The sequence below is a fragment of the Bactrocera latifrons genome, unplaced genomic scaffold (genome assembly GCF_001853355.1).
Source record: "Bactrocera latifrons isolate USDA-ARS-PBARC rearing strain unplaced genomic scaffold, ASM185335v1 scaffold_448, whole genome shotgun sequence".
In the NCBI taxonomy this organism is placed as follows: domain Eukaryota; kingdom Metazoa; phylum Arthropoda; class Insecta; order Diptera; family Tephritidae; genus Bactrocera; species Bactrocera latifrons.
The window spans coordinates 75242-101684 of NW_017537099.1; the positions used below are offsets into that span (position 1 = coordinate 75242).

Sequence of the window (26443 nt, forward strand, 5' to 3'; positions counted from 1 at the left end):
TAAAACGCATATAGCTGCGCAATGTCCACAGAAGCAGTTCAAATGCTTTAAGTGCAACGAATTGGGTCATCGCTCTTTCGAATGCAAGAGTAAAGGTAAAAAAACGAATGAGCCAAAGAAAGAACCGAGCACGGTCAACATGTTGAGTGACGATATTTTTCAACCATTTATAAATAGCGTTCGAGATGAGTTACATTTTAAGACGGTCATGATTAACGATTTTAGATTTGARGCACTTATTGATTCAGGATGTTCACTAAATTTGATTCGATACGATACGTTATTATTAAGTGGGGCCGGAAATAAGTTGACTAATGACCGAAGGAATCTTTATAGTGCTTGTGCTAATGTCATTGAGACCATAGGYAGCTTTGAAACTTTGATGCAGGTTGATAAACTATTGCTAAATGTGACCTTTCATGTAGTCGAAGAAAATGATATTCAATTCGCAGGGATGATAGGAACGGCTATTCTGAAGGATGTTGATATTATTTTAACAGAAGAGGAAGTTGTTTTTAAAAATAAAAGTAAAAAGGATGTTTTTAAAAATGCGGCCGGGTGCCGGACCCAGAGTACGGCAGAGGTTTTCGATGGGCCTCGTACCCGACCAAGGTGGGTAGGGTGTGCTTGTCCACCCAAACCAATTGGAACCGAAGTATAAGTGTATGTGGCGGCACTCATGGTTTGGTTCTCTAGAGTATGGTGCAGGTGCATGCACTTATGCTTTGGGGCGCTGATCAACGCATTATTTTGATCTATGTGCTTCTAGCAATAGAAAGCACCGTGGGGTTAGGCCTTCGCAGGCAGGAACACACGTTAAACCACAACGGACTCTGACCAACAACTGCATCCGGTGCAATATATGAGCCGGAAAACAAAGCCGGTGGAGGAAAATTACAAAGCGTACGAGCTAGAGGTTTTAGCTATCATCGAGGCCCTAAAAAAATGGAGGATATACTTATTAGGAATAAAATTTAAGATCGTTACTGACTGCAACGCGTTCACAATGACCCTTAGGAGAAGCGATATACCCCCAAAAATCGCGAGATGGGCGTTGTTTCTCCAAGATTTCAATTACGAAATCGAGCACCGGGCAGGGACTAGAATGCCACACGTTGACGCGCTGAGTAGGGTGTATTGTTTGATGTTAGAAGACTCATTAAAGTATCAACTCAAGAAGGCACAACTCAAAGACTTTTATGTTAAATATGGCATCGTTTTTAAGAATTCTGAGAAGGAGTTAATAGTAGTACCAGTTCTTATGGAGGATGAAATCATTAGAATGGCGCACAGATAGGGACATTTTTCGATAAGAAAAACCCAGGATATTTTAGAAAAGACGTTTTTTATTCCTCAAGCCAAGCTAAAGTATGCAAGATAGTACGAAGTTGCATCGAATGTATCGTTAACGAATCCAAGAGTGGGAAAAAAGAGGGATTTCTAAATACGATAAATAAAGAAGACGAACCTTTAGAAACCTACCATATTGACTACGACCGGCAAGTAACTCAAAGCGCATCATTTCTGATAGGGGGACTGCGTTTACCTCGAATTTGAAAGAAAATTCAGCATTTGCTTATAACCACAGGAGTGCCGCGGGGAAATGGGCAAGTAGAAAGGATGCACAAGGTAGTGGTTCCCATGTTATCAAAGTTGTACACAGATACACCTACAAATTGGTATCAACACATAGATCGCGTGCAACAGTTTATTAACAACACACCTCCGCGAAGTACAAAGCAGTCACCATTCAAGATATTAACTGGACTTGACATGCGTATGGCCAATATGCCAGAGCTACAAGAACTCTTAGATGTTGAAGCAGTAGATGAGTTGAACGAAGATCGCGAATTAGTAAGGAAGCAAGCTATGGAAAATATTTCGCAAATTCAGCAGCAGAATCGCAGGTCGTACAATCTGCGGCGTAGAAATGAATGGGTTATGACCGAACGATCTAGTGGCGATTAAAAGAACGCAATTCGGGAGTGGACTAAAATTGAAACCGAAATTCTTGGGTCCATATAGAGTTGTGAAGAAATTCAACCATGGGCGGTATGAGGTCGAAAAAGTAGGAGACCATGAAGAGATGGGAAAGACATCTACAGTGTAAGAATATGTGAAACGATGGACCAACTCATTCGGAGGCGAATGAGATCAGGACGGCCGTAGTGTCCTGATGTAGTGCTAGTTGTAGGGTAACGAACAACTGACGAAGACACTCACTTTAAACTTGACGAGAAAACAATGACTTAACGAAACACGAAAAACGAAAAACGACGGCTCGGACATTTTTGGAAGAAAAGACGAACGAGGAATACGAGTTATACCGCAGTGAAAAGAAGACCTAAAACCTTAAGATTGTAAAGAAGTTACTTTTAAACTATTTTTACTACTTAATTCTAAATAAATAATTTTATAAAACCTAACACTGGTTTTATTACTGGAAAAGGAGCTGACCAGGTGAGAATTCCTACATAAATATATTTAAATTGTTTCTCCATATATTAAACGACCTCTATATAATAATTTTTAATCGTAATAAAGTTTGGTGTTTTAATTTAAATGCCGAAAAATTATTATTTATTTCTGATCTGGCTATAATGGAAAATGTTATAATAACACTAATTTTGAGGTGCTCTCATACTGAAATAAGTTGGGCATCCATGGATCTTTATCCATGGCAGCTGCATAAATCGGTACACCTCACTAAAAGAGCCGGGAGATCGTTAAAAATATTCAAAAAGTGAAAGTTATGGTGTTAGAAAAGAGATGGCAAGATAGCTCTACATTGTAACCGAATTTAAAGCCAAAAATGTACTGAATACCATCGATCAACCACTGTATACACCAAATTTGGCTCCGTGTATTTTTTCTGAAATAACTTCTCCGTGGAAGTCGCTTTCAGTCTATCGACGAGATAAAACTAAATACGCTGAAACAGCTGTATGCCATCCCAAAAAGTGCTTATGAAAAGTGTTCCGAAAAATAGTGGGCATAAATTATATCCAGAGGGAATTACTTTGAAAGCGACAAAATAAATGTTGATGAATAATTAAATATTTTGTGTTTCATTTACAATTTCCGGGTATTTTTTTTGTAACAAAGTCAAAGCTATATCCTGATTTAACCCTCTCTTAACAAGTCTGCAAGATATTTTTAAGCCCAATGATTGACTAATATCGACTACTACCTGCCGCGATGATTTAAACTTTTGACCATTCTGACTATAGCAACATCCATACTGTCAACCGTTTTGCGTGGCATTGGCTTCCGAATGCTGCCATTGACCAGGATTCGCCATACATGACTTAATTGCGTTGATTTTTGTAATTTTTCATACATTTGCCAAATTACGCGTGATTTTTTTATAATCGCATATTTTCCAGATCTCTTTCCAATATTTCTACCACTGCTAATTCTGCAAAATAATCTGTGACATTTACTACATAATGCAAATTTTTTACATTCATTTCACTTTCTCAAAATTTTTTTCCAATAGGTGCCCTAGGTGCCTTGCTACTGCGACCCAATGTGCCAAATTAGAGTTTTGTATCTTAATTTAGGGCTTAGTTATGGCACTTTATATGCTTTCAGTTAATGGCGAATTGTGGGCGTGGCAGTAGTCCGATTACGCCCATCTACAAACCCGTTATTTTTTTGTACCAATGGGTCCCCCATGTACCAAATTTCGTCGAGATATCTTAATTTTTACTTAATTTACAGCTTGCATGGGCGGACGGACGGACGGACAGACAGTCAACCACATTTCAACTTTCCTCATCACCCTGATCATTTATATTTATATATTAATATGTATCTTATTAATTTGTTTATTATGTAAGCTTTAATAAAAAAAAATAAAAAAAAAAATATTTATATAACCATATATCTATCTCGATTAGCTTTAGGTGATATGTACAACCGTTAGGGGAACAAAACTATAATATTTTGTAGCAACTGGTTTCAAGGGTATACAAATTTAAGCGTATAAACGAAATCAAATTTTGTGCCATTTGTGTGTCCATATGTGTGTATACATGGCAGTACTATAAATATCTCTTAAAAAAAGGGAGTTCCTGTATTAATAATGTTTAATAAGGTAAAAACCATCTTTGTGGAAGCGTATGAGCTTCCGGTGCATATTTGCTGTAGCTGGAGAAATGTTGTTACTTCAATGACATTATCCTGACTCTACTTCATAATTCTGAACTGAAATTGTGTTAATAAAATCTAAGTTGGTCGGAATTCTTTTGAAAATTCAACAAATTTTGCCATTCAGCTCTTAGCACTACCAACTAAAATGCAGAAGTTAAATGTACGTTCAGCCCAATGAATATTTTTTAAATCAAAATTTTAAACTATTTGTCACTGCTTTCAGTAAAGTGTTTAAAATGAGAGAACTATTCTTGTAACAATCCATATAAATATTATAAATGCGAAAGTAACTCTGTYTGTCTGTTACTTTTTCGCGCCTAAACGGCTACAGATTTTGATGAAATTTGGTATGGTGATAGATGATAACCTAGAAATGGTCATAGGCTATAAATAATCACGCCATCGTTCTTAGGGGGTAAGCAGTAGGCAGATAACTAAATTGAGTTGTGATTTTTAGTCGGTTTTGTTGGGACTTTTGCTCTTTCACATCTAAACAGCTGAACGGATTTTGATGAAATTTAGTTAGGAGATAGATAGTACTTAGTTACATTTTTATTATTAGGTAGTTAAGGTTGCTGTTAGATGTAGGTATTTGCTTAACCAATCATTCATATCTCCAGGTTTACTCAGATACGTATTACTCTATATTTTTGTAGTCGCTTTCATTTGTTCATTCTCAATTCATGTGTAGGTTAAGTGTTATTTAGCTCACATCAGGATGTGGTTTTAGGTATAAAAGGTTTGTCAGGTGCATAGTTGTTTAGGTTCAATACGTTATTGATTGATTTAGATATTTAGGTTTTAAGTAAAAGGGTTTGCTTTATCGAAGTTTTGATAAAAAATTGTCAGAGGTTAGATTCTCAGCGTCATACGCCTCAAAGAGCTTCTGAGACCTTAGAGAAGAGTCACGTCCGTCGGGCCTCGGATGCTGAACGCCACACATCTCAAAGGGATGTCGAGAGTTTTACATAGACTCAACGCCACGCATCTCAAAGAGCCTCTGAGACGTATACGCAGACTCAGGCCCGTCAGACCCTGGATGCTGAACGCCACGCATCTCAAAGAGCTTCTGAGACACGTCGATTTTTAGATGCCAAACATCACGCGCAATTGATTGAGGCAGAGACTGGCGAAGATTCACAAAGTCGATGTCTTTTAAATGCTGAACGGCAGGCAGAAAGAGGACGTACGTTTTCAATAGATACGTGGGAGGCATTTAATTGTGCCGCTTTTGAGTATGACCCTTTGATCGACTATGTTAATCACCGATTGGTTACATTGAGAGAATGGATAAAAAATGCAGATATTGTGAAGCACTGAAATGGAAAGAAGAAACTCCAAGTATGTGCTGTTCTGATAGAAAGGTTAAAAAGGGATACAACTTTCAAGTTCCTCAAATTAATCCTGTGACAGGTCTTCCCACGCATAACAAAAAGGTTTCATGCATGGATTTTTACGCCTACAACATTTACAAAGGTTCAAGCAACTAGCTAATCAGTTTTGACGTTGACATGTACGTTGAAAGCGAGAGATTACGGTACATATCATTAAAGCAAACTAAACTAAGAGCAGAGAATTACAACCATCTTCACGACGCTGTGGCAAATGACGCTAATTTAAGCCCAAATAACTTAGGTCGCGTGGTCATTTTATCGCCTTCATTTGTAAATAGCCCGCGGTCCTCACACGAATATACTCCTCAGTTTGTTTATGTGCGTACACATGGTCGCCCTGACTTATTCGTCACCTTTACTTGCAACCCAGCCTGGCCCGAAATAGTCAATGAGTTGATTCCGGGACAAAGCACAATAAATAGACATGATGTAGTCGCAAGAGTTTTTAGACTAAAAGTTAAAAAACTAATGGTTGTAATGGCAGAAACGTGGACTGCCACATGTCCATATATTATTGTGGTTAAAAGATAAGTTACAACCCGATCAAATAGATAACATAATCAGCGCTGAAATACCGGATTCTAACATTGACAAGACTCTCCATGACATTATTGTAAAGAATATGTTTCACGGTCCATGCGGACCCGAAAATCCACAGTGCCCCTGCATGAAAGACGGAAAATGCACAAAAAAATGTCCTCTGAAGTTAGTGAAAGAGACCTTTCACAACGACTACGGATACCCGCAGCATCGTAGAAGAGCACCAGCAGACGGAGGTCGAACAGCAACCGTGAAGCTCCGACATGGTAGCTACTTTACGGTTGATAATAGTTGGGTAGTCTATTCACCAATTTTATCAAAAATTTTTAACGCCCACATAAATGTTGAGGCATGCGGTTCAGTACGCGCCATCAAATATATCTGCAAATGTATAAACAAGGGTAGTGATCAAGCTATTTTCAATTTTAGAAATACTGATCTTGCGAATCCCATAGATGAGGTACAAACTTAACAGTCTGGTCGGTATGTCAGCAGCAACGAAGCCGTGTGGCGTCTGTTAGGATTTCCGTTGCACGAAAGCCCTCCCACCGTGACACATCTCAGCGTGCATTTAGAAAATGGTGAACGCGTTTATTTTAGTGAACACACGTTCCACGAACGAATAACTATTCCACCAAAAACCACTCTCACTGCTTTTTTGATCTTTGTATCAGAGATGAGTTTGCAAAAAATCTGCTTTATGTCGAGGTGGCGAGGTATTATACTTTGGATGCAAGTAGGAAAACTTGGAGGCGCCGCTTTCAAGATACTTCTGTCCAGGATTGGCCTGACGTCAAATCGGAAGATGCTTTAGGACGAGTTTATACAGTTCATGTTAGTAACATGGAATGTTTTGTCAATGATCCAAAAAAATACAACACACAAGATTATTCAACATTTTGAGAGGCATGTGAGGCAAGAGGATTATTGGAGAATGATAACCATTGCGATGTGACACTGGAAGAAGYTCCTCAATGTATATCAGCAGGCAAGATGAGAGAGCTATTTTATAGCTGTATTATTAGCGACRTGTGGTCTTTCAAATGTGGTGGGATAAATACAAAAATGATATGATGGACGATATATTGCACACATTACATTACAAGAGCAAAATTCCAATATCACGTACAGTGATTTAATTYACAATGAGGATCTGATAAAAATTGAAGACCAGGTTAAAACAATTTGTGGAAAGGATTTATCAGATTATGGAATGAACAGACCACAGAGAACCGAGGAMATCAGTAGCGATTTAATACGGGAACTAGATTACGATACTGCTTCCYTACAACAACAATTAACAGAGTCTGTTCAACGTTTGAACCCAAAACAAAAGTTAAAAACAGAGAGCGTGGACGTACGTTGCAGCAATAAAAATTATTAGTTTGGGATGAGTGTACCATGTTCCATAAAAGAGCAATTGAAGCTCTAGATCAGACTTTGAAAGACATCAAGAGTAATCCAAATATCATGGGGGSATGGTGGTACWTTTAGCGGGCGATTTTAAACAGACTTTGCCGGTTATCACTAAAGGCACCCTTGCAGATGAAAYAAATGCGTGTWTAAAAGYGTCAACGTTATGGGTGCACGTAAAAACGTTTAGTCTGTCTACAAATATGGGAGTGCAACTACACAATGATGTACAATCTGGACAATATGCTGCTGCTCTTCTTAAAGTTGGAGAAGATCGTATGGCACATTGGATCGTGAGTTCTGCAATGTTGTGCATAATCCGGACGATCTAAATAACTTCGTCTATAGCGAACTGCTAACTAATATGAGGAATAGAGAATGGTTATGTGAAAGAGCAATTTTAGTGCCGACGAATGAAAAGGTGGGACAGATAAACGAGCAAATTATGTCTCGCGTGGTCTGAACAAGTAGAATTCTTAATTCTTTAGAACTGTCGGGAGTACCATCACACAAACTGAGGCTGAAAGTAGGCGTTCCTGTCCTTTTGAKGCGAAATTCAAAATGCACCAAGACAGTGTAATGCCACACGGTTGCAAGTAACACATCTCGGTCGCAATATTGTAAAAGCARTCRTTATGACTGGAATGGCAAAAGGAGAGAATGGTTTAATCCCCCGTATACCCATAATTCTGACAGATTTGCCATTCCAGTTTAAGAGATTACAGTTTCCGCTGAAAATCGCATTMGCTATGACGATAAATAACGCTCAGGGGCAAACATTAAAAGWAGCCGGCATTAATTTAGAAAAGAGTTGTTGACGTGCTCACGTGTTTCAAGTCCACAGATTCTCCATGTGTTGGTCAGAGAGGAAAAAACAAAGAACGTAGTTTACAAAATGTGCTACGGTAATAAGGCTTCTTATTTTTAGCTTCCTACATTATTATACTACTTACATTAAGTTAGTACTTCTTACGCAGACGATGTTGCGGATGTCACACTGTCTAACATCGGGAGTTTTCAGGTAGGTAGTTAGTAGTATTTTAAACCGATTTACATTATTTACTTTTTATATTTACTAAAGAAACATTCGGAGCTATCCATTATGTGCTTAGGTTGCTTTTGAAAAAATTTTGATGTGAAGTTGAGGACTGGAACACTTCAATTCTGGCAAGAACACAAACTTATAATTTCGAACACATTATTTAGCCTGCCTCGCAAAAGACTTTATACATGGAGATCTCCATCGGACGCCTCTGATAACATCTTCAGAAATCAAATAGATTTTGATAAATATTCGCTTCTGTTCCTCAAAAAAAAAAAGGTCAATTCATATCCAGGAGTGGATGTACCTTCGAATCACAACTTGCTACTGGCAAAATTACATATTAAGCTAGACGTAATTAAAACAAGAAAAAACGTTAACTTCGGTTGCACCGAAGGTAAATACCCTTCACAGGTGCATTTCTGTTAGTAACTATATGTTCAGTTTGTATGGAAGCTATATGCTATTGTAATCCGTTCTGAAAATTTTTTTTAGAGATTATATTGTTACCTTAAGCAGTAATCCATTCCCAAATTCGTGACGATACGACGTAAAATGCGAAACTTTTCCATACAAGCCCTTGATTCCGATCATTCGGCTTGTATGGCAGCTATATGTTATAGTGAGCCGATCTGAACAATTTCTTCTGATATTACATTATTTCTCATTATTTCAATAATTCATACCCAATTTCGTGAAGATATATCGTCAAATGAGGAAGTTTCCTATAAACTATAGTAATCCGATTGTTTATGCGACTTCATGGCATTTCGCCCCTCAACACAAAATTCATCACGACCCACCACATTAAGCACACAACACAACATTCATCATACAACTCACACTCATCACACAACACAACAGTCAGCACACAACCTAAATTATCATACACGCAACCCCACGCAATAAACCAACCACACTACACACACCATACGTTATCGCTTTCACCACCTAACCGATCAAAAAGGATTGGTTAGATCGGGGTGGCCCTATTCGATTTCTACACCCGTAAACGATACATGCGTCTCGTCAGCTCTTGAATCTTCCGTCGAAGTCGTGTTCTAAGTTTGGAAGATCCCTTCGGTCGTGTGTGGTTGTGAAGTGGCAGCAACAGTGAATAATTTAATAAAAAACGTGAATAGTGTAAAGATTTTGAACCATTATTATTGTATTATATTACATTATATTATTATATTATAAAGTTGGATTTTACCCGCAAACAAAAATATGAGTTTTTTAGTTCTGAAAAATTGCCAATTTTTACTTCAAATAAAAACAAAAAGGGATACATAACTAAAGGTAAAGTAAGTATACCCGCAAAATACATAGAGAAATTAAATCCAAGAAACACCGATCTAAACAATTTATTCGGATATTACATTGTTGCTTTAGAAAATAATCTATACAAAATTTCGTGAATATATCTTGTTAAATGTGAATGTTTTGAATACAAAAACTTGATTCCGATCATTCAGTTTATATGACAGCTATATGATATAGTTAACCGATCTGAATAATTTCTTCGGAGACTACATTGTTGCCTTAGAAAATAATTTATACCAAATTTCGTGAATATATCTTGTCAAATGTGAATGTTTTCCATACAAGAACTTGATTCCGATCGTTCAGTTTGTATGGAAGCTGAAGAGAAAATGACGTTTGCGGAACTTCAAAACGATATCTTAAAAACCGAGGGACTAGTTCGTATATATACAGACAGACAGACGGACATGGCTAAATCGACTCAGCTCGACATACTGATCATTTATATATATACTTTATCCTTCTGGGTGTTACAAACTTCGTGACAAACTTAATATACCCTGTTCAGGATATAAAAAGTAAGCCTAAAATTAAGCTAAATCTTGATAAGTTGAGAGACGAAATTGTGAAACCCTTATTTGAAAGTGAAATTAATGAAAAAATATATGATGATGGGATATATGGTGCAGAAAGTATATGGCGCGACTTACAATAGATAAGAAAGAATTGCAAAAAACTTTGATGTCATATTTAAGAAACAGGAAGTTTAGAGTTAAAGTAGCTTACTTCATATCAGAAGAACAAGTAATAAGGGCTGGTGTACCTCAGGATAGTGTCCTAGGCCCAATTCTGTACACTTTCGAGGATGACACAGTAGAGCTGTAAGCTGTAACAAATTACCATCAGAGCATCAAGAGATTTTATTTATTTGTTTATTAACGCACTCGGCAATTATACATAGATTTTTTTTATTTTACATGTTGAGTATTAAGAAAGAAATTTTCGAAGAATAACAATACTTTGAAGAAAAGAAAATAATAACAAATGTTAGTTAAGATCAGAATCAGCAAACCTTAAGCAATATCACTTCATTATTTATTTATTTATCAGAATATCAGGTAAGAATTAAACGTTTAGCGTCACTTTTAATTTTTTCTGCAGACATGTCGAAAACATCCGTACGGTCAGCATACTTATTAATTACATTCGTAATCCTATAGGTCGGTGCACGAGTGTTGTAACTCGATCTAACTATTGGTACTTCAATAACTCTTGACTTCCGCAAGTTTACTTTGTAATTAACGAACTCAAACATTTCCACCAACTCTGGAACATCCCAATGTCCATTAATGATATTAGCTCCGGTGCGGAAAGTTAAATATTTTCTTCTATTGGTCAGTGTGGGATTACTAGGTTCTAGTTCATCAAATGCACCTCTTGAGTCTTTACTCATATTCTGACGATATTTTAAATGTTTGTTAAACTTTTTTTGTACTGACTCCAATTTATCAATTTGATAACTATAGATTGGGTCCCAGACTACCCATCCATACCCAACACTTTACTTGTTCTCAGTAGGCTACCTAGGATCTTATTGGCTTTGGCTACAATATTATTTATGTGACCAACAAATGTGAGTTTACTGCCCATATGTATTCCAAGATCTTTTATTGACTCTACTTGTTTAACTTTATCATTACCCATATAATAAAGGTGTTGATTAACTTCAGATTTACGGCTATATTTAATGATTGCACATTTTCCCACGTTAAGCTTCAATTTATTAAATTCACACCATCTCACCAGCTTGTTTATATCCTCTTGAAGTGCATACGTATCACCGATGTTCTCAATGCACCTATAGATTTTCGAATCATCAGCGAAGAGTGAGTACCGAGATGTAAACTCCGCTCCAATATCATTAACAAAGATACAGAACAGTAGAGGCCCTAAGTGTGACCCTTGTGGTACACCCGATGTCACCTTGAATCTAGAGATGGAGTCACTGATCTTTACACGGAGTCTTCTTCCACTCAAATACGATTCAAAAAACTCATATATACAACCCGTGATACCATATTTCTTCAGCTTTAGCAACAGGACTTCATGATTCACCATATCAAACGCTTTACTAAAGGCCGTATATAGTGCATGGACCTCAAGTTTTTTAGACCAATGCTGTAAGATATATTCATCATGAGGTTCGAGGTGGTTGATCTTGCCTTCACGAATCCATGTTGCTGTCTGATCAGAGAATCCTTAAACCATGTTTCAATCTGACCATATATCTACTTTCAAACAGCTTAGGTAATGCGGATTGAATGCAGACTTGTCTGTAGTTACTCACGTTAATCTTTCTTCCAGCCTTAAATATAGGTATTATGTATGCGTCTTTCCAGCAATTGGAAAAAATTCCCAATTTTAATGATTTGTCTAACAGACAGCTCAGTGGTTCACTCAAACCCACAGCACATTCTCTTAGAAAGAAGTTCGAAATACCATCTGGGCCTGGGCCTTTTCTAGGATCAAGAGCTTTTCAATAATTCATCAAAGGTGATTTCAAGATCTTCCAAGTTGCTATTACAATTTTTCAGCCACTCCAATGAGTATGTGATGTCCTCTTGTAGTAATGTGTCCACTTTCAAATAAATACTGCTAAAGAAATCCGCAAACAAGTCACATACACTATCAGCACCTTCTGCCTTTAGGTCATTCCACTTCATACTAGACGGTGTTCCTTTGGCTGTGCTTTTTTTCATTCATATAAATTTCCAGAAATATATAGTTTATACTACATAACTTTTTACATTCTTTTCTCAGTTTCCTAAAAATTTCACAGTCCAAGTAACTTCCAGAGCACTTATAACTGTGATGCGCTGTCCTTTTCAATTTAATCTTGTGAATTAGAAGTCTACTAAACCAGCAAGGATAATTGTAATCCTTTCTTACCGAGTGCGGCACATATTTATTAATCCCTTCAGAAATGATTCCGTAAAAGTGCTCTACCATACTATCAATATCCTTCAATTCGTACATAGGAATCCAGTTAGTTGAAGAAAAAAATTATTTAGAGCACCGTAATCGGCTTTTTTGAAGTCCAAGTATTCCACCGTTTTCTGTCTGATAGTCTCATGTAGTGTAACTTCAATCCCAATAGTGGGATTGTACTTGTCCTCTGGAACCATAGGAGCTATTCTATTGGCAAAAAAATCACAATTAGTAAAGCATAAATCCAGAAACTTACCGACAGAATTACAGATCTTATTATTTTGAGTCAAACCCAGTAGAGAATACTCCTCAATCACCGAACCCGCCTGCTCTGATTCTCCAATTAATTCTTCTTCTCCTCCAGTCCTGATCCATTTAGTGTCCGGAAGGTTGTAGTCACCAAGAAGCAGGATTTTACAACCACGATATCTATTCACTATAATTACTGAGTCTTGTATGTGCTTAGCATACACATTGCAGTCTCCATTCGGTGGAATGTAAACACATCCTACAATCAAATCCTCATTCTTAAGTTTAATCTTTACAAATAACTGCTCAATGCCCTGGTGAACAATATTAATAAACCAGCCTGAAATATTCGTTTCACTGCTATAAACACTCCTCCGCCACGCCGTTTCGTAATGTCCTCACGGTCTTTCCTAAATAACTGATACGTATTGTTTATAACCTCCCCGTCTTTTATACTATCGTTCAACCATGATTCAGTAACACACACAACCTCCGGACTCAGATAGTGTATAAAATTTACTCAGCGTAAACCCCTGACATTCTGATAAACAATAGTGATATTTGTTATTTCTCCTCCGATATTAGGATTCTTGGCGGAAAATTTACATTTTTATCGATAAACGGCTCCTCAAATTTGTACCTAATGACCAGATTTTTTTCTCCTTTCTCTTCTCTCACTTTCAACTCACTGTGCAATTTCTTTATCTTTTCTCTCTGGGCTAATGTCAAATCCTGTTTGAGCTTGACCGACTCATCTTTAAGTTTCGTTGTCAATATCTTTCTAGCACATTCTTTAGACGGAAGGGCGATTTTCACGGGACGAATCTTGTCCTTTGCTACTTTACCAATTCTATTGATTTTGATATCATCCATCTCAATACCACAATCATCCGGTAGCAGTTGAATGAACTTTGTTTTATCATCCAACTGTTTTTCCGCGCCAGTATTCTTGTCTGATTCTTTAAAGTTGTACCCGATGATGCTGGATTCCTTACTTTTCCGTTCCTCMGCTTCTCTGAWTRCTCCTTGCATGTCTATTTCAAAACCGTTTTTTTCTAGCGTAGAGACCCGTTTACCCAGATCATTCAGTCTTTGACTTATTTTCATATACATCTTTATCCGTTTCTCTAGCCTTTTTTAGTTCAGTAATTTCCTCTTCCATAACAGTAACACTTGACTTTAATTCTATTAGGATGGTTATTCGGCGCCATGGTTGCCGTGTTAGAGCAGCACTTAACTTTTGTCGAATAATGGCTAGCCAACTGGCGTATAAATATTAATGAGCAAAAATGCAAACATGTTACATTCTCGCTAAGACCAGAGATGTGTCGACCATTAAAATAAACATTGTCCTAATACCTCGAATCAAGTAGCTTATCACCTGGGTCGAAGGCTCATGTGGCGAAAACACATATCGAATGAAATAACTTGTATGAAGCTCAGAGCAGCATATTTAAATTGGCTTTTTACACAAATTCTAAACTTATCCTACACAACAAACATACAATTCAATAATAACACCGATTTAGATGTAAGGCATTTAATTGTGGGTTCGACCTGTGTAACCAACATTGATATAATACAAAGGTTCCACTCTAAAATTCTTAGAACAATCACAGTTTCACTATGATTTATGCGTAATGAAAGCATTCATAAAGATATTGATATTCCTATGATAAAGAAGGAGATAAAGGACAGCAGAATGAGATTTATTTCTAAACTTCACGAACATTCAAACCCATTAGCTCACGCCTTTTTAAATTCCCACAATCAAAAAGAAGTGATCTACCAGCCTACCAGAGAGCAACGTTCTACCAGAAAAAGCTCAACCACATTCTTCAGCTTGGTTAGGCTTTACCAAGCAGATCCAAAAAATACAGAAATTTTGAGAAAAAATAGTAATAATGCACTAAATGCCTATTCCACTGATACTTTGGTTGCTGGAACAGCTAGAACGACTTCCGCAAGTTATATTAGATCTTTATCTAAGGAGGATGTCGTCAAGCTATATCTTCTTCTTCTTTAATGGCGTAGACACCGTTTACCCGCTTATAGGCCAGTTAAGAACAGCGCGTTTCTCCTTTTCGCAAATTGGCGCCAATTCTAGATACCAAGTGCAGCCATGTCTTCCTCTTCCTCTGCTTCCACCGGCAGGTGCTATTTCAAAGCTCGAGTGTTTTCTCGTCGTATTGTGCCTACAGCTCCATCGAGTGCGGTACTCGCCGTTGCTAATACGCAAAGGAACATAAATCTTCCGCAGAACCTATCTCTCGAAAACTCCTAACCTCGACTTATTTGATGTTGTCATCGTCCATGCCTATGCACCATATAACAAGACGGGGATGATGAGTGACTTTTAGAATTTGGAATTGCAAAAATCTATTTATACTCTGAATAGGGTACATTAAGTTTGCTACGAAATTTGTAACACCCAGAAGGAAACATCGGGGACCTATAAAATATATACATAAATGATCAGCATGTCAAGCTTTGCACATGTCTTTTTCTTCCCAAGATGCTGCTCAGACCACTATAGCTATTAATTTTCTTACAAATTTTCGAAGAAATTGTTCAAATCGTATCACATACAAACTGAACAGTCGTAGTCAAGTGCTTGCATGGTAAACTTTTTTCATTTCACGAGACATGCAATTTAGTATTACATATAACCTAAGGCAATAATACAATCTCCGAAATAATTGTTCAAATCAGATCACTATAGCATATACATAGCTGTCATACAAACTTAACGATCGGAATCAAGTGCCTGTACTTCATTTGAAGTGATATCTGCATGAATAAATTATTGCCCAAGACAACAGTAATCTCCATGGATTGGATAACCATAGCATTTTGCTTCCATAAAAACTGAACGATTGGATAAATTTCATCTAAGGAACCTTTTGGCACAACAAAAGTTAACATTTTTTCTGTGTCGTCCATTTATTTTTAAACGAAAATTCATATGTACATAACTATATAAAATTCGGCGCTTCAACTATAACTTTTTATATTATTATTTACATCAAGGGAACATATTTTGCAAGGCAAAATGAATATTTTTCTAGTCTTAGCGAGAATGTAACATGTTTGCATTTTTGCTCATTAATATTTACACGACAGTTAGCTAGCCATTCTTCGACAAAAGTTAAGTGCTGCTGTAATACTCTTGATGCTCTGATGATCATTTGTTACGGCTTACTAGAGCTGTGTCATCCTCTAAAGTGGATGTCAATAGCTGTTGGAATATATGATTATATATTATGTACAGAGTTGGGCCTAGGCCACTATCCTGAGGTACATCAGACCTTATTACTTGTTATTCTGATATGAAGTCTCCTACTTAGCGCTAAATTTCCTGTTTCTCTTCATTGCTATGTTTGGTATGGTACGTTGATATTATATTATTTTCGCATAGGAAAGGAGTAATCTTTGATAGTAACACTTTCAAATATTTTAAAAATACAAGGTGAGACTTATGTCTGTAGGAAGGCTTTGTTAAGGATTTTCCAGGTTTATCTATCATGATAATCTGCGACTTTTCCACACAATTGGCTATAGTATCCGAAACCAAGAATTGCATTAAAGAGCAAAGAGAGCACCGTTATAGCAATATTTAGTGTCCTGATGCCTCTTTCGAACTTCAGAAGTAAAAGTAAGTATAATGGACACGAGCGACTCGTTACCGTTATTGGCCAAAGTTGGCAACTTAAAGTTGTTGTTTGGGCAATAAGGTTGAAATACCTTTTCTATATGATTTGCAAAGCAATTTTCCATTTCCTCATCACTATGCGCCCAATTACCATGCAACTGTATTAGAGGCATATTATAATCTACTGGTGGCTCGAAAGTCTTTTGGGCTTCCCAAAGGAAATTTTGGCTCGCTAAAATTGTTGCACAGTTTCTTTACATATATAAATTTAAGTGGTGTCTTCTTCCTCGCGTTTAAGTGCCTTTTTTTAACTTACGTACAGCAGATTTCAGTTGAATCAGAGTTGAAGGTGAGCGACTTAACTGCCGTTTAGTATTTATTTTGCAGTCAATATTGATGTGGCTGCTGATATATTTTCTATACTTTAACCAGTTAGTTTTAAGAGATGTTACAGAAACTTTTGGCTCAAATATCATGGGCTGTTCGTATACTATATCAGTACAGAAGAATGATCAGGTGATAAGTCTGTACATGTATCAGTTGTCATAAGCGATCTATCTATATTTTTGACTACTACAAAAAAAATCTATTACGTCTGGTATTTTTTATCTTTCACTGGTCCAGTATGTCGGTTTACCAGGAGATATTATATCCAGGTTATTATACTTATTCATAATAGTGTAGTACACACTAATTTTAATAAACATCGCTCGAAACTAAACAATGCTGCTACCATTAACAATTTATTTATCACAAAACCGAATTTCTTTACAGGACAAATAGTGTTTGGTTTATTTACTTTTGTCTATTAGTAAGCAATAAAATTTTCTTCGTACCATTAAAGAATAAAATTTTGAGCAAGTGAAAAATATTTTAAAGCATACACGAGTGTATCAATAAAAATTTCTTTAAAACTCATGTGTGGAAATTCGAACCCTCCAATATATATTATAGAAAACGAATACCATATATATATGTAGAACTTCTTATTATACATTTATCACTAATGTATAAAAAATTGATGAGATATACTTTAAGTATACATAAATATATTATAATATTGTTTATAATTAAGATTAAGGAGCACTTACTCGTTCATTGTAGATTTCAAGAAAAGATGCTTTCAATACATAATTTACGTCCTTTCGATTTTTAATCAACTGGAAGAGGTATAAAAACGACCGGAAGATAAGACCATGTCGGGGATCGTTTAGATTTGGTTTGCCCTGAAACTGTAACAACAACAAACACCTTAATTATGATTCTTCTTTATTAGAATATTAACATATGTTTCAAATAAAAAAAGGCAATTGATATACTTATTCACGAGGGCAACATTTTATAATAACTGTAAAAATCACTTTTTGTTGAAAAGTGAAAAGAAGTGATTCAAAAAGGCTCAATATTTCAAAAAGAGTCTCTGCTGCACTAAAAGTTATGTCATTTATTGTAATAATATACTAATTAATCTAAATAAATTGAAAAATTTATATTTTTGCATGCAATGGAAACAACTGTTATGAAATTTTACTATTAGGCGTGTTTTATTTGACCAGCAGATTAAGCTATTAGCATATTTTGTATAGAAGACTTAGCCAACATAATTATGTTGTCTGTTCATAAGCTATCATAGCTTGTATATTTAACTAGGCCATTGCCAGTTCATCACTTTTTTCATTCACAATAGCTTTGAATTTTGCAAAAAAAAGTAGTTAGCAATAACGGAAAAGTTCATTTTGACAGATGAAAATGTAAACAAACCAAAATTTTATTTTTTATTCAAGTTATAACTAATAAAAATATGAACATTTGTTATAATTTTTTCGTATTAATATCTTCGAAAGAACAAAATAAATAAATATATTTATATAGTAATCTAATATCCCGTTTACGAATTAAAGAATTCAAAAAAGCCTTTTCTCCACATCAGACATTTAGAAACAAATTGAATACCACCTGACTATACCCGCCCGCATTGCCAACACACTTCATGTTGAAGTTAATATATGAAATAAGCTAGATGCGTTTTATTTGTCCATGATTTAGCTATTAGCTTGTGATGGCCAAATAAAACACGGCTATTGTTAATTTACTCACTTAATGATTAATATTGAAAACAACACATTAATTTGTAAATCTATCACCACCACGCCATCTTCGAGCAGATTCATTTCATGTACATACACATAAAAACTACTTAATTTTTAGTTTTTGGTTTTTGTTGTTTCCGTATTTAGACAAAACAAGAAAAACGTTAACTTCGGCTGCCGAAGATAATATACCCTTCACAGGTGCATTTCTTTTAGTAAATATGTGTTCAGTTTATACGGAAGCTATATGCTATAGTAATCCGATTTGAACAATTTTTTCGGAGTAATCCATGTTAAATTTCGTGAAGATACCACGTCAAATGCGAAAGTTTTCCATACAAGCCCTTCATTACGATCGTTCGGTTTGTATGGCAGATATGTTATAGTAATCCGATCTGAACAATTTCTTCGGAGATTACATTGCTGCCTTAGAAATATCCCATACAAGAACTTGATTCCGATCGTTTAGTTAGTATGGCAGCTATATGTTATACTGGTCCGATATCAGCAGTTCCGACAATTGAGCAGCTTCTTGAAGAGAAAATGACGTTTGCAAAATTTCAAAACGATATCTTAAAAACTGAGGGACTAGTTCGGTATATATACAGACAGACAGACAGATGGACATGGCTAAATCGACTCAGCTCGACATACTGATCATTTATATATATACTTTATAGGGTCTCCGACCCTTCCTTCTGCGTATTAGAAATTTCGTGACAAACTTAATATACCCTGCTCAGGGTATAAAAACTTGATCATACCTTCGGTTCTACTCATCAGACACCGAATAGATTTCTTCGGCACTCGCTGTTGTTCTTGTAGAGAATATCTAACCCCTGTCTGGAGGAAGTTCTATTAAGGATTTCCATAGACTACATTTTATGGCACGTCTTGAAAAAAGGTATCAATAGAAATATTGGGAAAGGAGTGTTTGAAATGTTAGTTGGAACAGAAATACATAGAAATGCATGCTGAACACATTTGTGTTTGTTACTTTGCTTATCTGGATATCTTCTTACGCAATACATATGTAAGTTCTATGACTTCCATTAACGGAGGACGCCGTCAGTGTGTAAATTGCTTGGGTGTTTTTCAAGAGATAGCAATAGGCAGTCTTTTTACTGTAATAAGTAAGAGTTTCGTATTTTGCACAGCTGCCGGACAACACACATTTTAGCATTGTATAGAGACCCAGATGATTAAATTTTTAAGATCTGACTAAGGTGTTTAGTTTCCCAAAACTGTTGCTTAAGTTGTAAAATTGGGGCCACTGGAAAATTAAGTTAGCAGTATCAATAGTGATCGTTTAACGTCTGTACAGTACACTCTCTAAACATTTTCTGAAATTTGTTCGAAATCATTTAAGCCGATTTTAGGTTGTTCTCATATCTACAATTGTTAAATAAATTTATACCTATATATGTAGATATTTATTTACAGTTATAGCTCAAATTTTCTTACCAAATCAGGTGGACCAGTCAACGTATGAGTTTTTCCCGATCCAGTTTGTCCATAACAAAACGCAGTACAGCTAAAACCTTCGATTGCCATGTCAATGATGCGTTTGATACCTGAATAATCCAAAATATCCTCCTGAGTGGCTCCGGGTTCAAATACAACGTTATATGTAAATACATGAACGTTCTCTTGATTTCGTGATCGTTTGTTATTTCTCTCACTGCTTTCGATCTGTAAATATGGTATATTTAAACAAGCATATGTTTTATAATTGTTTGAAAGTTAGCTTCTTCTTAATATATACATATATTGGTTTTAATTTATGCAATTAAATAAATATATATGCGTAATTAGCTCTCACAATAATTTGTCCATTTCCAGGGAACTGAAGAATCATGCCGTATCTATCACGTTTTTCCTTCTCATTAAGCGGTCGTACCCTCACCACAACATTGATGTTGTCCTCCGGTGTCGACGGTTCACTGCCAGTGGATTTCGAGGCCACTATTTCCAAAGTATCTGCACTACCAATTCTGCAAAATCAAGCCAGATACTTATAGATATGTAAATATTATATATGTGTGTGTGATGTGTTTCGGAAGTAAGAGTAAGTTAACTTTACTTAATTGGGTTAAGATTTTAGGCATGAACTTGACTCATAACCTTGGCCAAACAATATTTCCTTGAACTTGACGTCAAACTTCGACATCCGTTGCGTTGGCTGTGGAAATGCCTATACACATGTACACGCATAAGGTATATATGAAATCATAGACGGAAACCACCTTTTCTATGCTGAGGTAGGTGAATAATTATATATCGAATTTCAGCAAAAAAGCTAATGTACTCCAATGCACATACAGATATATATGGAGATGTACATGTACATACAATACTATATACTAACATAAATACGTGTTAGTCAGCCGTATAAATTAGTCAAGTTAAAGTTAATGACACGCGAGCACCCCAATCCTGATCCGTTTATAACGTAATTGTGTCAGTTTGTATATGTATGACTGCATTGCACACAAATATAAATGCGGGAGTAGAAATGAAAATACTTTTTATACTCTTGCAACATATTGCTACAGAGTACCTGTATAATAGTTTTGTTCACCTAACGGTTGCATATTATGTATCACCTAAAACTAATAGAGTAGATATAGGGCTATATACTATATATAAATCATCAGGATCATCATCAGCTGACTGTCTGTCCGTTCGCCTTCCGTCCGTGCAAGGTGTAACTTGAGTAATATATGAGATATCATCACCCGTCTATAATGTCATAACTAAGCACTAAGCACACTAAGGATTGCGGTAGAAAGGGGCACCAGTGAAAGAGTGGTCGTGGTCACATTTCCTAATTGGTTTAATATATTTACATACATACCTCTTAAACCGGTCAAACAAAAGTAACCAAATTGACTTTAAAAAATCCTATAATAAAGCCCCACCGAAGGTGTGAAAATTAATGAATTCATATTCATAATCATAACTCCGCTCACTCCCCATTTAACGGTACTGTTAAAAATACTACAAGCTCGAAAAATCAATTACCCAAATCTCCAGAGATATTAAATTTTACCACAGATATGGTATTAGACAGCTTTATAAGAGCCGGGGTTAAAATTGGACAATGGGCGTGGCACACTCAACTTTTAGGTGAAATCACATAGCCGCTCTACCGATTTCAACAAAATTAGGTACGTGACATTTTTCTCAGACTCATAGTTCGAAATCGAACAGCAACCACGTCTACTTCCCATGCAGCACAATTTTAAATTCCACTTGATTCTTTCACTTCCAGTACACAAATCAAGAAGCAATTAATATAACGAGATAAGACTTCGCACGTATAGTGCCTGTAATGTATGCCTTATGACCAAAAATTTCCCAAATCGAACCAAAACTGTTCAAACCCCTAGGTACCGAATGTGCGTACCTGTATTTGAAAATATGAGATATGATAATCGAATTTCACCGGAAATTCTTTCCTGATAATAGCTTGTCCATGTGTCAAAAGTGGGTTGAGTCGAATCCATACCTCCTTTAGCCCTCATATACCACACCTAAGATTTTCGAACTTCCAGATGACTTTATACCGCATACAGCTCATATAACTAATATCTTGATTTTCGAACGCCCGGCTGACTTTACTACAAATGATTGGTCATTGTGGTAGAAAGGGGATGAAATGATGAAACCTTGAGTGCATTTTGTTAGTCTGTGGCCCTTCAACTGCATGTAGTATTGGCAAAGAAAAAAATATACAAAATCGGTTCAATACTATCTCCTATATACTTAATATTAAATTTTCAAACTTTCGTCAAAATTAATTGAACGTCTAATATTAGATATACTATAATTGTGAAATATGGCGGTCAGTGTATCATTTATATACATATGTATATGGATATGTAATTGCTTCGATTCCGAACCTCTGGTTGACGTTTTGCACCTTAAGGTATTTCCAAGCTTTGGTCCTGGCAATTATTAATGCGTTTTTCTTTAATTATTATTATTAGAATGATATAAAATACTTGAATTGAAGTACTTTGGTTTAGTGCCTGCGTTTCAATGCATACTATATGTATAGCACATATGTATATGTATGTAGTGTCGTAGTAAATATTGACTCTATCAGACTTGGCTAAGTTACTTAGTGTTAATGAATGTGTAAGAATATATTTTAAATAATACATATGTATTAGGGTGATTAAAAAAAATTTTTTTTCGTTTGGTACTCTGAAAAATAGGTTCCTAGACACCTCTAAGGAAGCCTCTCTCTCTATTTGCAATTTTATATTTTTTCTTATTATTATATAGAAAACTTTATATCTCGCTTCTAACTACTTGAAAAATTATCTTGTTTCTTAGATTTTGTAGGAAATTGAATGCTCTACAAAAAAGATCCGTACGATTTTTTTGTAAACCCAACCCTTTAAAAGATATGAACAGTTGAAGTTTGATTATTTTTGGGAAAATTTCTTATTTCTTATGAATTTTGTAGGACGCCCTAAAGAGGCGAAAGCTCCGTGCAAAGTGGTTGCCGCGCAAGTTCATAATCCAACAAAAACAACGTATCGCTAATTCTGAGGAGTGTTTGAGTGGCTCTTTATTCGTAATACAAATTTTTTGCATCGGTGTATGACAATCATTTCACATACCAATTGACTTACGCAGGAGCCGGCTGGTTCGCTGGAGCTCAACCGAAACTAATAGGGTATTGTCATTCATTTTCTCCTGGAATGTATTCTATAGTTCAGTAGAAATATAGTTCTGAGTTCAAGCGAATAGGCAAGGAGGCAAGAGGTTGTAAGAATATATTCTAAAAACATGTTTTTGTCATGAGGGATAAGCTCCCTTAGCCGGTTAAAAACACTGCGAAGATGAGTGTCCGGTAATGATGATTTTCACTGCATTCAGGGTTTGTTCGGAAAATGATAGGACTGAGTTTCTTCCGTCGCACCTATACTTCGGAACGTGTTCGAATTAATTTTTACATGAAGTAAAAACGAGTAAAAAGATTATATTTTTCAGCTGCACCGGAATGTGTACTTTTTATTAATACTCTGAATAGTCTTCACAGACGGCATTCTTGTTTTGTTATTGAAAATTTGAAAACCAGCTGTCAGTGTTGCTTGTTTTTCAATCACAATATATTAAACTAACCCTCTTAAAATTTTAGGATTGAATTGGAGTTAGCAACGGAGTTATCTTCACTAAATCCTGAATTAATCCCGATTAATGCAGTTAATCCGGATTAACGCTTCCTTCTGGCAATGCTATTAAATACATTTCCTTTGTTCGAAGATAAGGTTGTGTGGTATTCAAACTTAAGGTTGTTTTGATGTGTGTGCGTTCAGGATTGTTTGTTGTAGTGATAGTGCTTTTTTGTTCTTCCAACTCAAGGTTGTTTTTATGCATTTTCTTTAATGTAGTTTTGATACATTCTGTTTATATCAAATGGAATACGTTCCTTAACTCGCGCAACGACTGAGTTCAGTAAAGGGTATTCCTAGCTGACGAACGAGCGGCTGGTCAGTCACAAAATGGCTTCAAATATTTATTATACCAAACTGTAATTTGGTACAGGGTGTTGAAGTTTATTTTTGGCTTAAATCTTTTTAAGAGTATACCTTTGTGATGAGGCCCCATAGATTAATTAGAAGTTATAAACCGCTTAAGCTACGTCAACCCAACTTGCTGAAAACAAAGAGCCCCAGTGCCCATATACTATATGTTTAATGATTTATGTAAGTTATTATGGGGTTTATGAATTGTCTTATGCATTATTTGTCAAAATGTATTAATTTTACTATTATATTGATCTGTGGTATTAATTTGTCGAATTAATTCCAGCTTTAAAATAACTAAATTATTCTTTACTACCATTTACAATTAATTTTAATCGCAGTTTTATTAAAGTTAACCTAAAAGAATCAGGGTTGGACATATAAATAAACAGCTGTTAAACTTGAAGTTAAAAATTAAATACAATTTAATTAATATCTGTGAATGCGAAGAACAACTGCATATGTTGCGTTAGTCAAACATTGAAGTCAGTGGGACGCTTTTATATCTCAAGTTTTATTAAGGTATTACAACTTAACCCTTTCCCGCCAAAATTAAGACTTCTGATTAATTTGAAATCTAAAAGAATTTCTTATAAAAATTAATTAACCATTCAAGATAAAATATATAAATATTATACGTATATATTTATTGGCATATTCAAAATTTATAAGTGGATGCAAGTATTTAAAATAATTTAATTTTATCAATTCCGAAGACTGTGCTCAATCAACCCAGAATTTTAAATTTTTTTAATGAAATAGCAATTTGAAGTGTCGGCAGAATCTAAAATTCATGAATACATGGCAATAAATTTGCATGAGTTTTGTTTTGCATGCATTGCATTCAGAATGGAAGGTTCGCCGATGTAGCAAGTAATCTATCTATATTTAAATATATATATTATTATGTATTAAAATTTAATTGTTATTTCATTTCATTTTATTTGTTATTATTTATTTATTACGACAATTCCCAATACACAAACGTCAAGAGTATCTATGAAGCGGATTCCAGCATCTGGAACATCAGCAGCATCGTTGAAGTTAGAATAATAGCAATACTTAAAGAAGAAAGGAGGATGAATTAAATATAATATATGGTAACTCACGACATAAGTTCATCTCTGCTCCCACTTTAAATGCCATAGTCACTAAACATAAGAAATATGAAATTGGCGACGTTTCGCTGTCTTCGTTTACATAAGGATTATGTTGGATTTGAATATTCAGTTTACTGTACATCGAATTATTTATGTGCAAATACGTCATGCTAAAAAAGCACTTTCCAAAACTAAATATTAAATAAATTTATCGTTATTTAGTTTCTTCAAAATTTTGTTGATTTAGTGATTGAAATTGCAAAAAGCTTATATTTCTATCAATTTTCTGTTTCAGTAAGAAGCTTGTAAGCTTGCTTGTTATAAATTAAACACTTTTGATTTAAATTTTTATTTAGATATTACTTTGTTCAAATTAGAAACATTTAATTTACAATTTGAAAACTATTAGTATGACTCAAAGAGTGATTAAAAAACGTCCTATCTTAATAACTCTCAAATTTATTGAACTCAATGATAACTAAGAGATAATTTAATTAATAGAAGGGAGTACCATAATAATAATAAAACATAAATTTATTGATTACAAAAAGAGCTCTGTAAAAAATTGTAGCAAACATATCTCAAGGCACTTACGAAATGCTATCGAATTCGCCTTAATAATCGCTCTTTTAAACCTACAGTCTCTTACATAAAGTTGTACACAATGTAGAACGTATTAATGCATTTAGTCTGTTTATATAAATATACATAGCCATGTCCTATTTCTTATGCATAGAAAATCGAAGAAGTTATGAACTATTGAGAAACTATCTGCTTAAGGGATAGTACTTGTTCGAGATATATGTATCAACGTGTCTGACCTATTCTTCATTCATTTTGCATAAATTTTAAGGAGTCGCGAAATTTGTAGTCAGGATCTAGCGCTTGACTTCATTGTTCTTACTGTTAAAAACGGGAATTCAGGAATATGTATTAATGCGTTAGCACGTAGTATATTTTCTATGTGTATTATGCTTCTTATTTTAAATTTATAGTGAATTAACCATTCTTAAT

The 26443-nt window shown here is 35.3% G+C and overlaps 1 protein-coding gene across 2 annotated transcripts in view; it reads right to left on the reverse strand.

Annotated features, from left to right (window-relative positions):
• Nucleotides 1–26443, reverse strand: part of LOC108973001 (kinesin-like protein KIF12) — a 63583-nt gene that overhangs the window by 32909 nt on the left and 4231 nt on the right. For both annotated transcript variants that reach the window (XM_018939983.1, XM_018939985.1), the window contains exons 2-4: nucleotides 20609–20780; nucleotides 20251–20478; nucleotides 17788–17928 (exon numbers count right to left, since the gene is read on the reverse strand). In XM_018939983.1, coding sequence (XP_018795528.1) covers nucleotides 17788–17928; nucleotides 20251–20478; nucleotides 20609–20780 — 541 coding nt within the window. The remainder of the gene's footprint in view (nucleotides 1–17787; nucleotides 17929–20250; nucleotides 20479–20608; nucleotides 20781–26443) is intronic.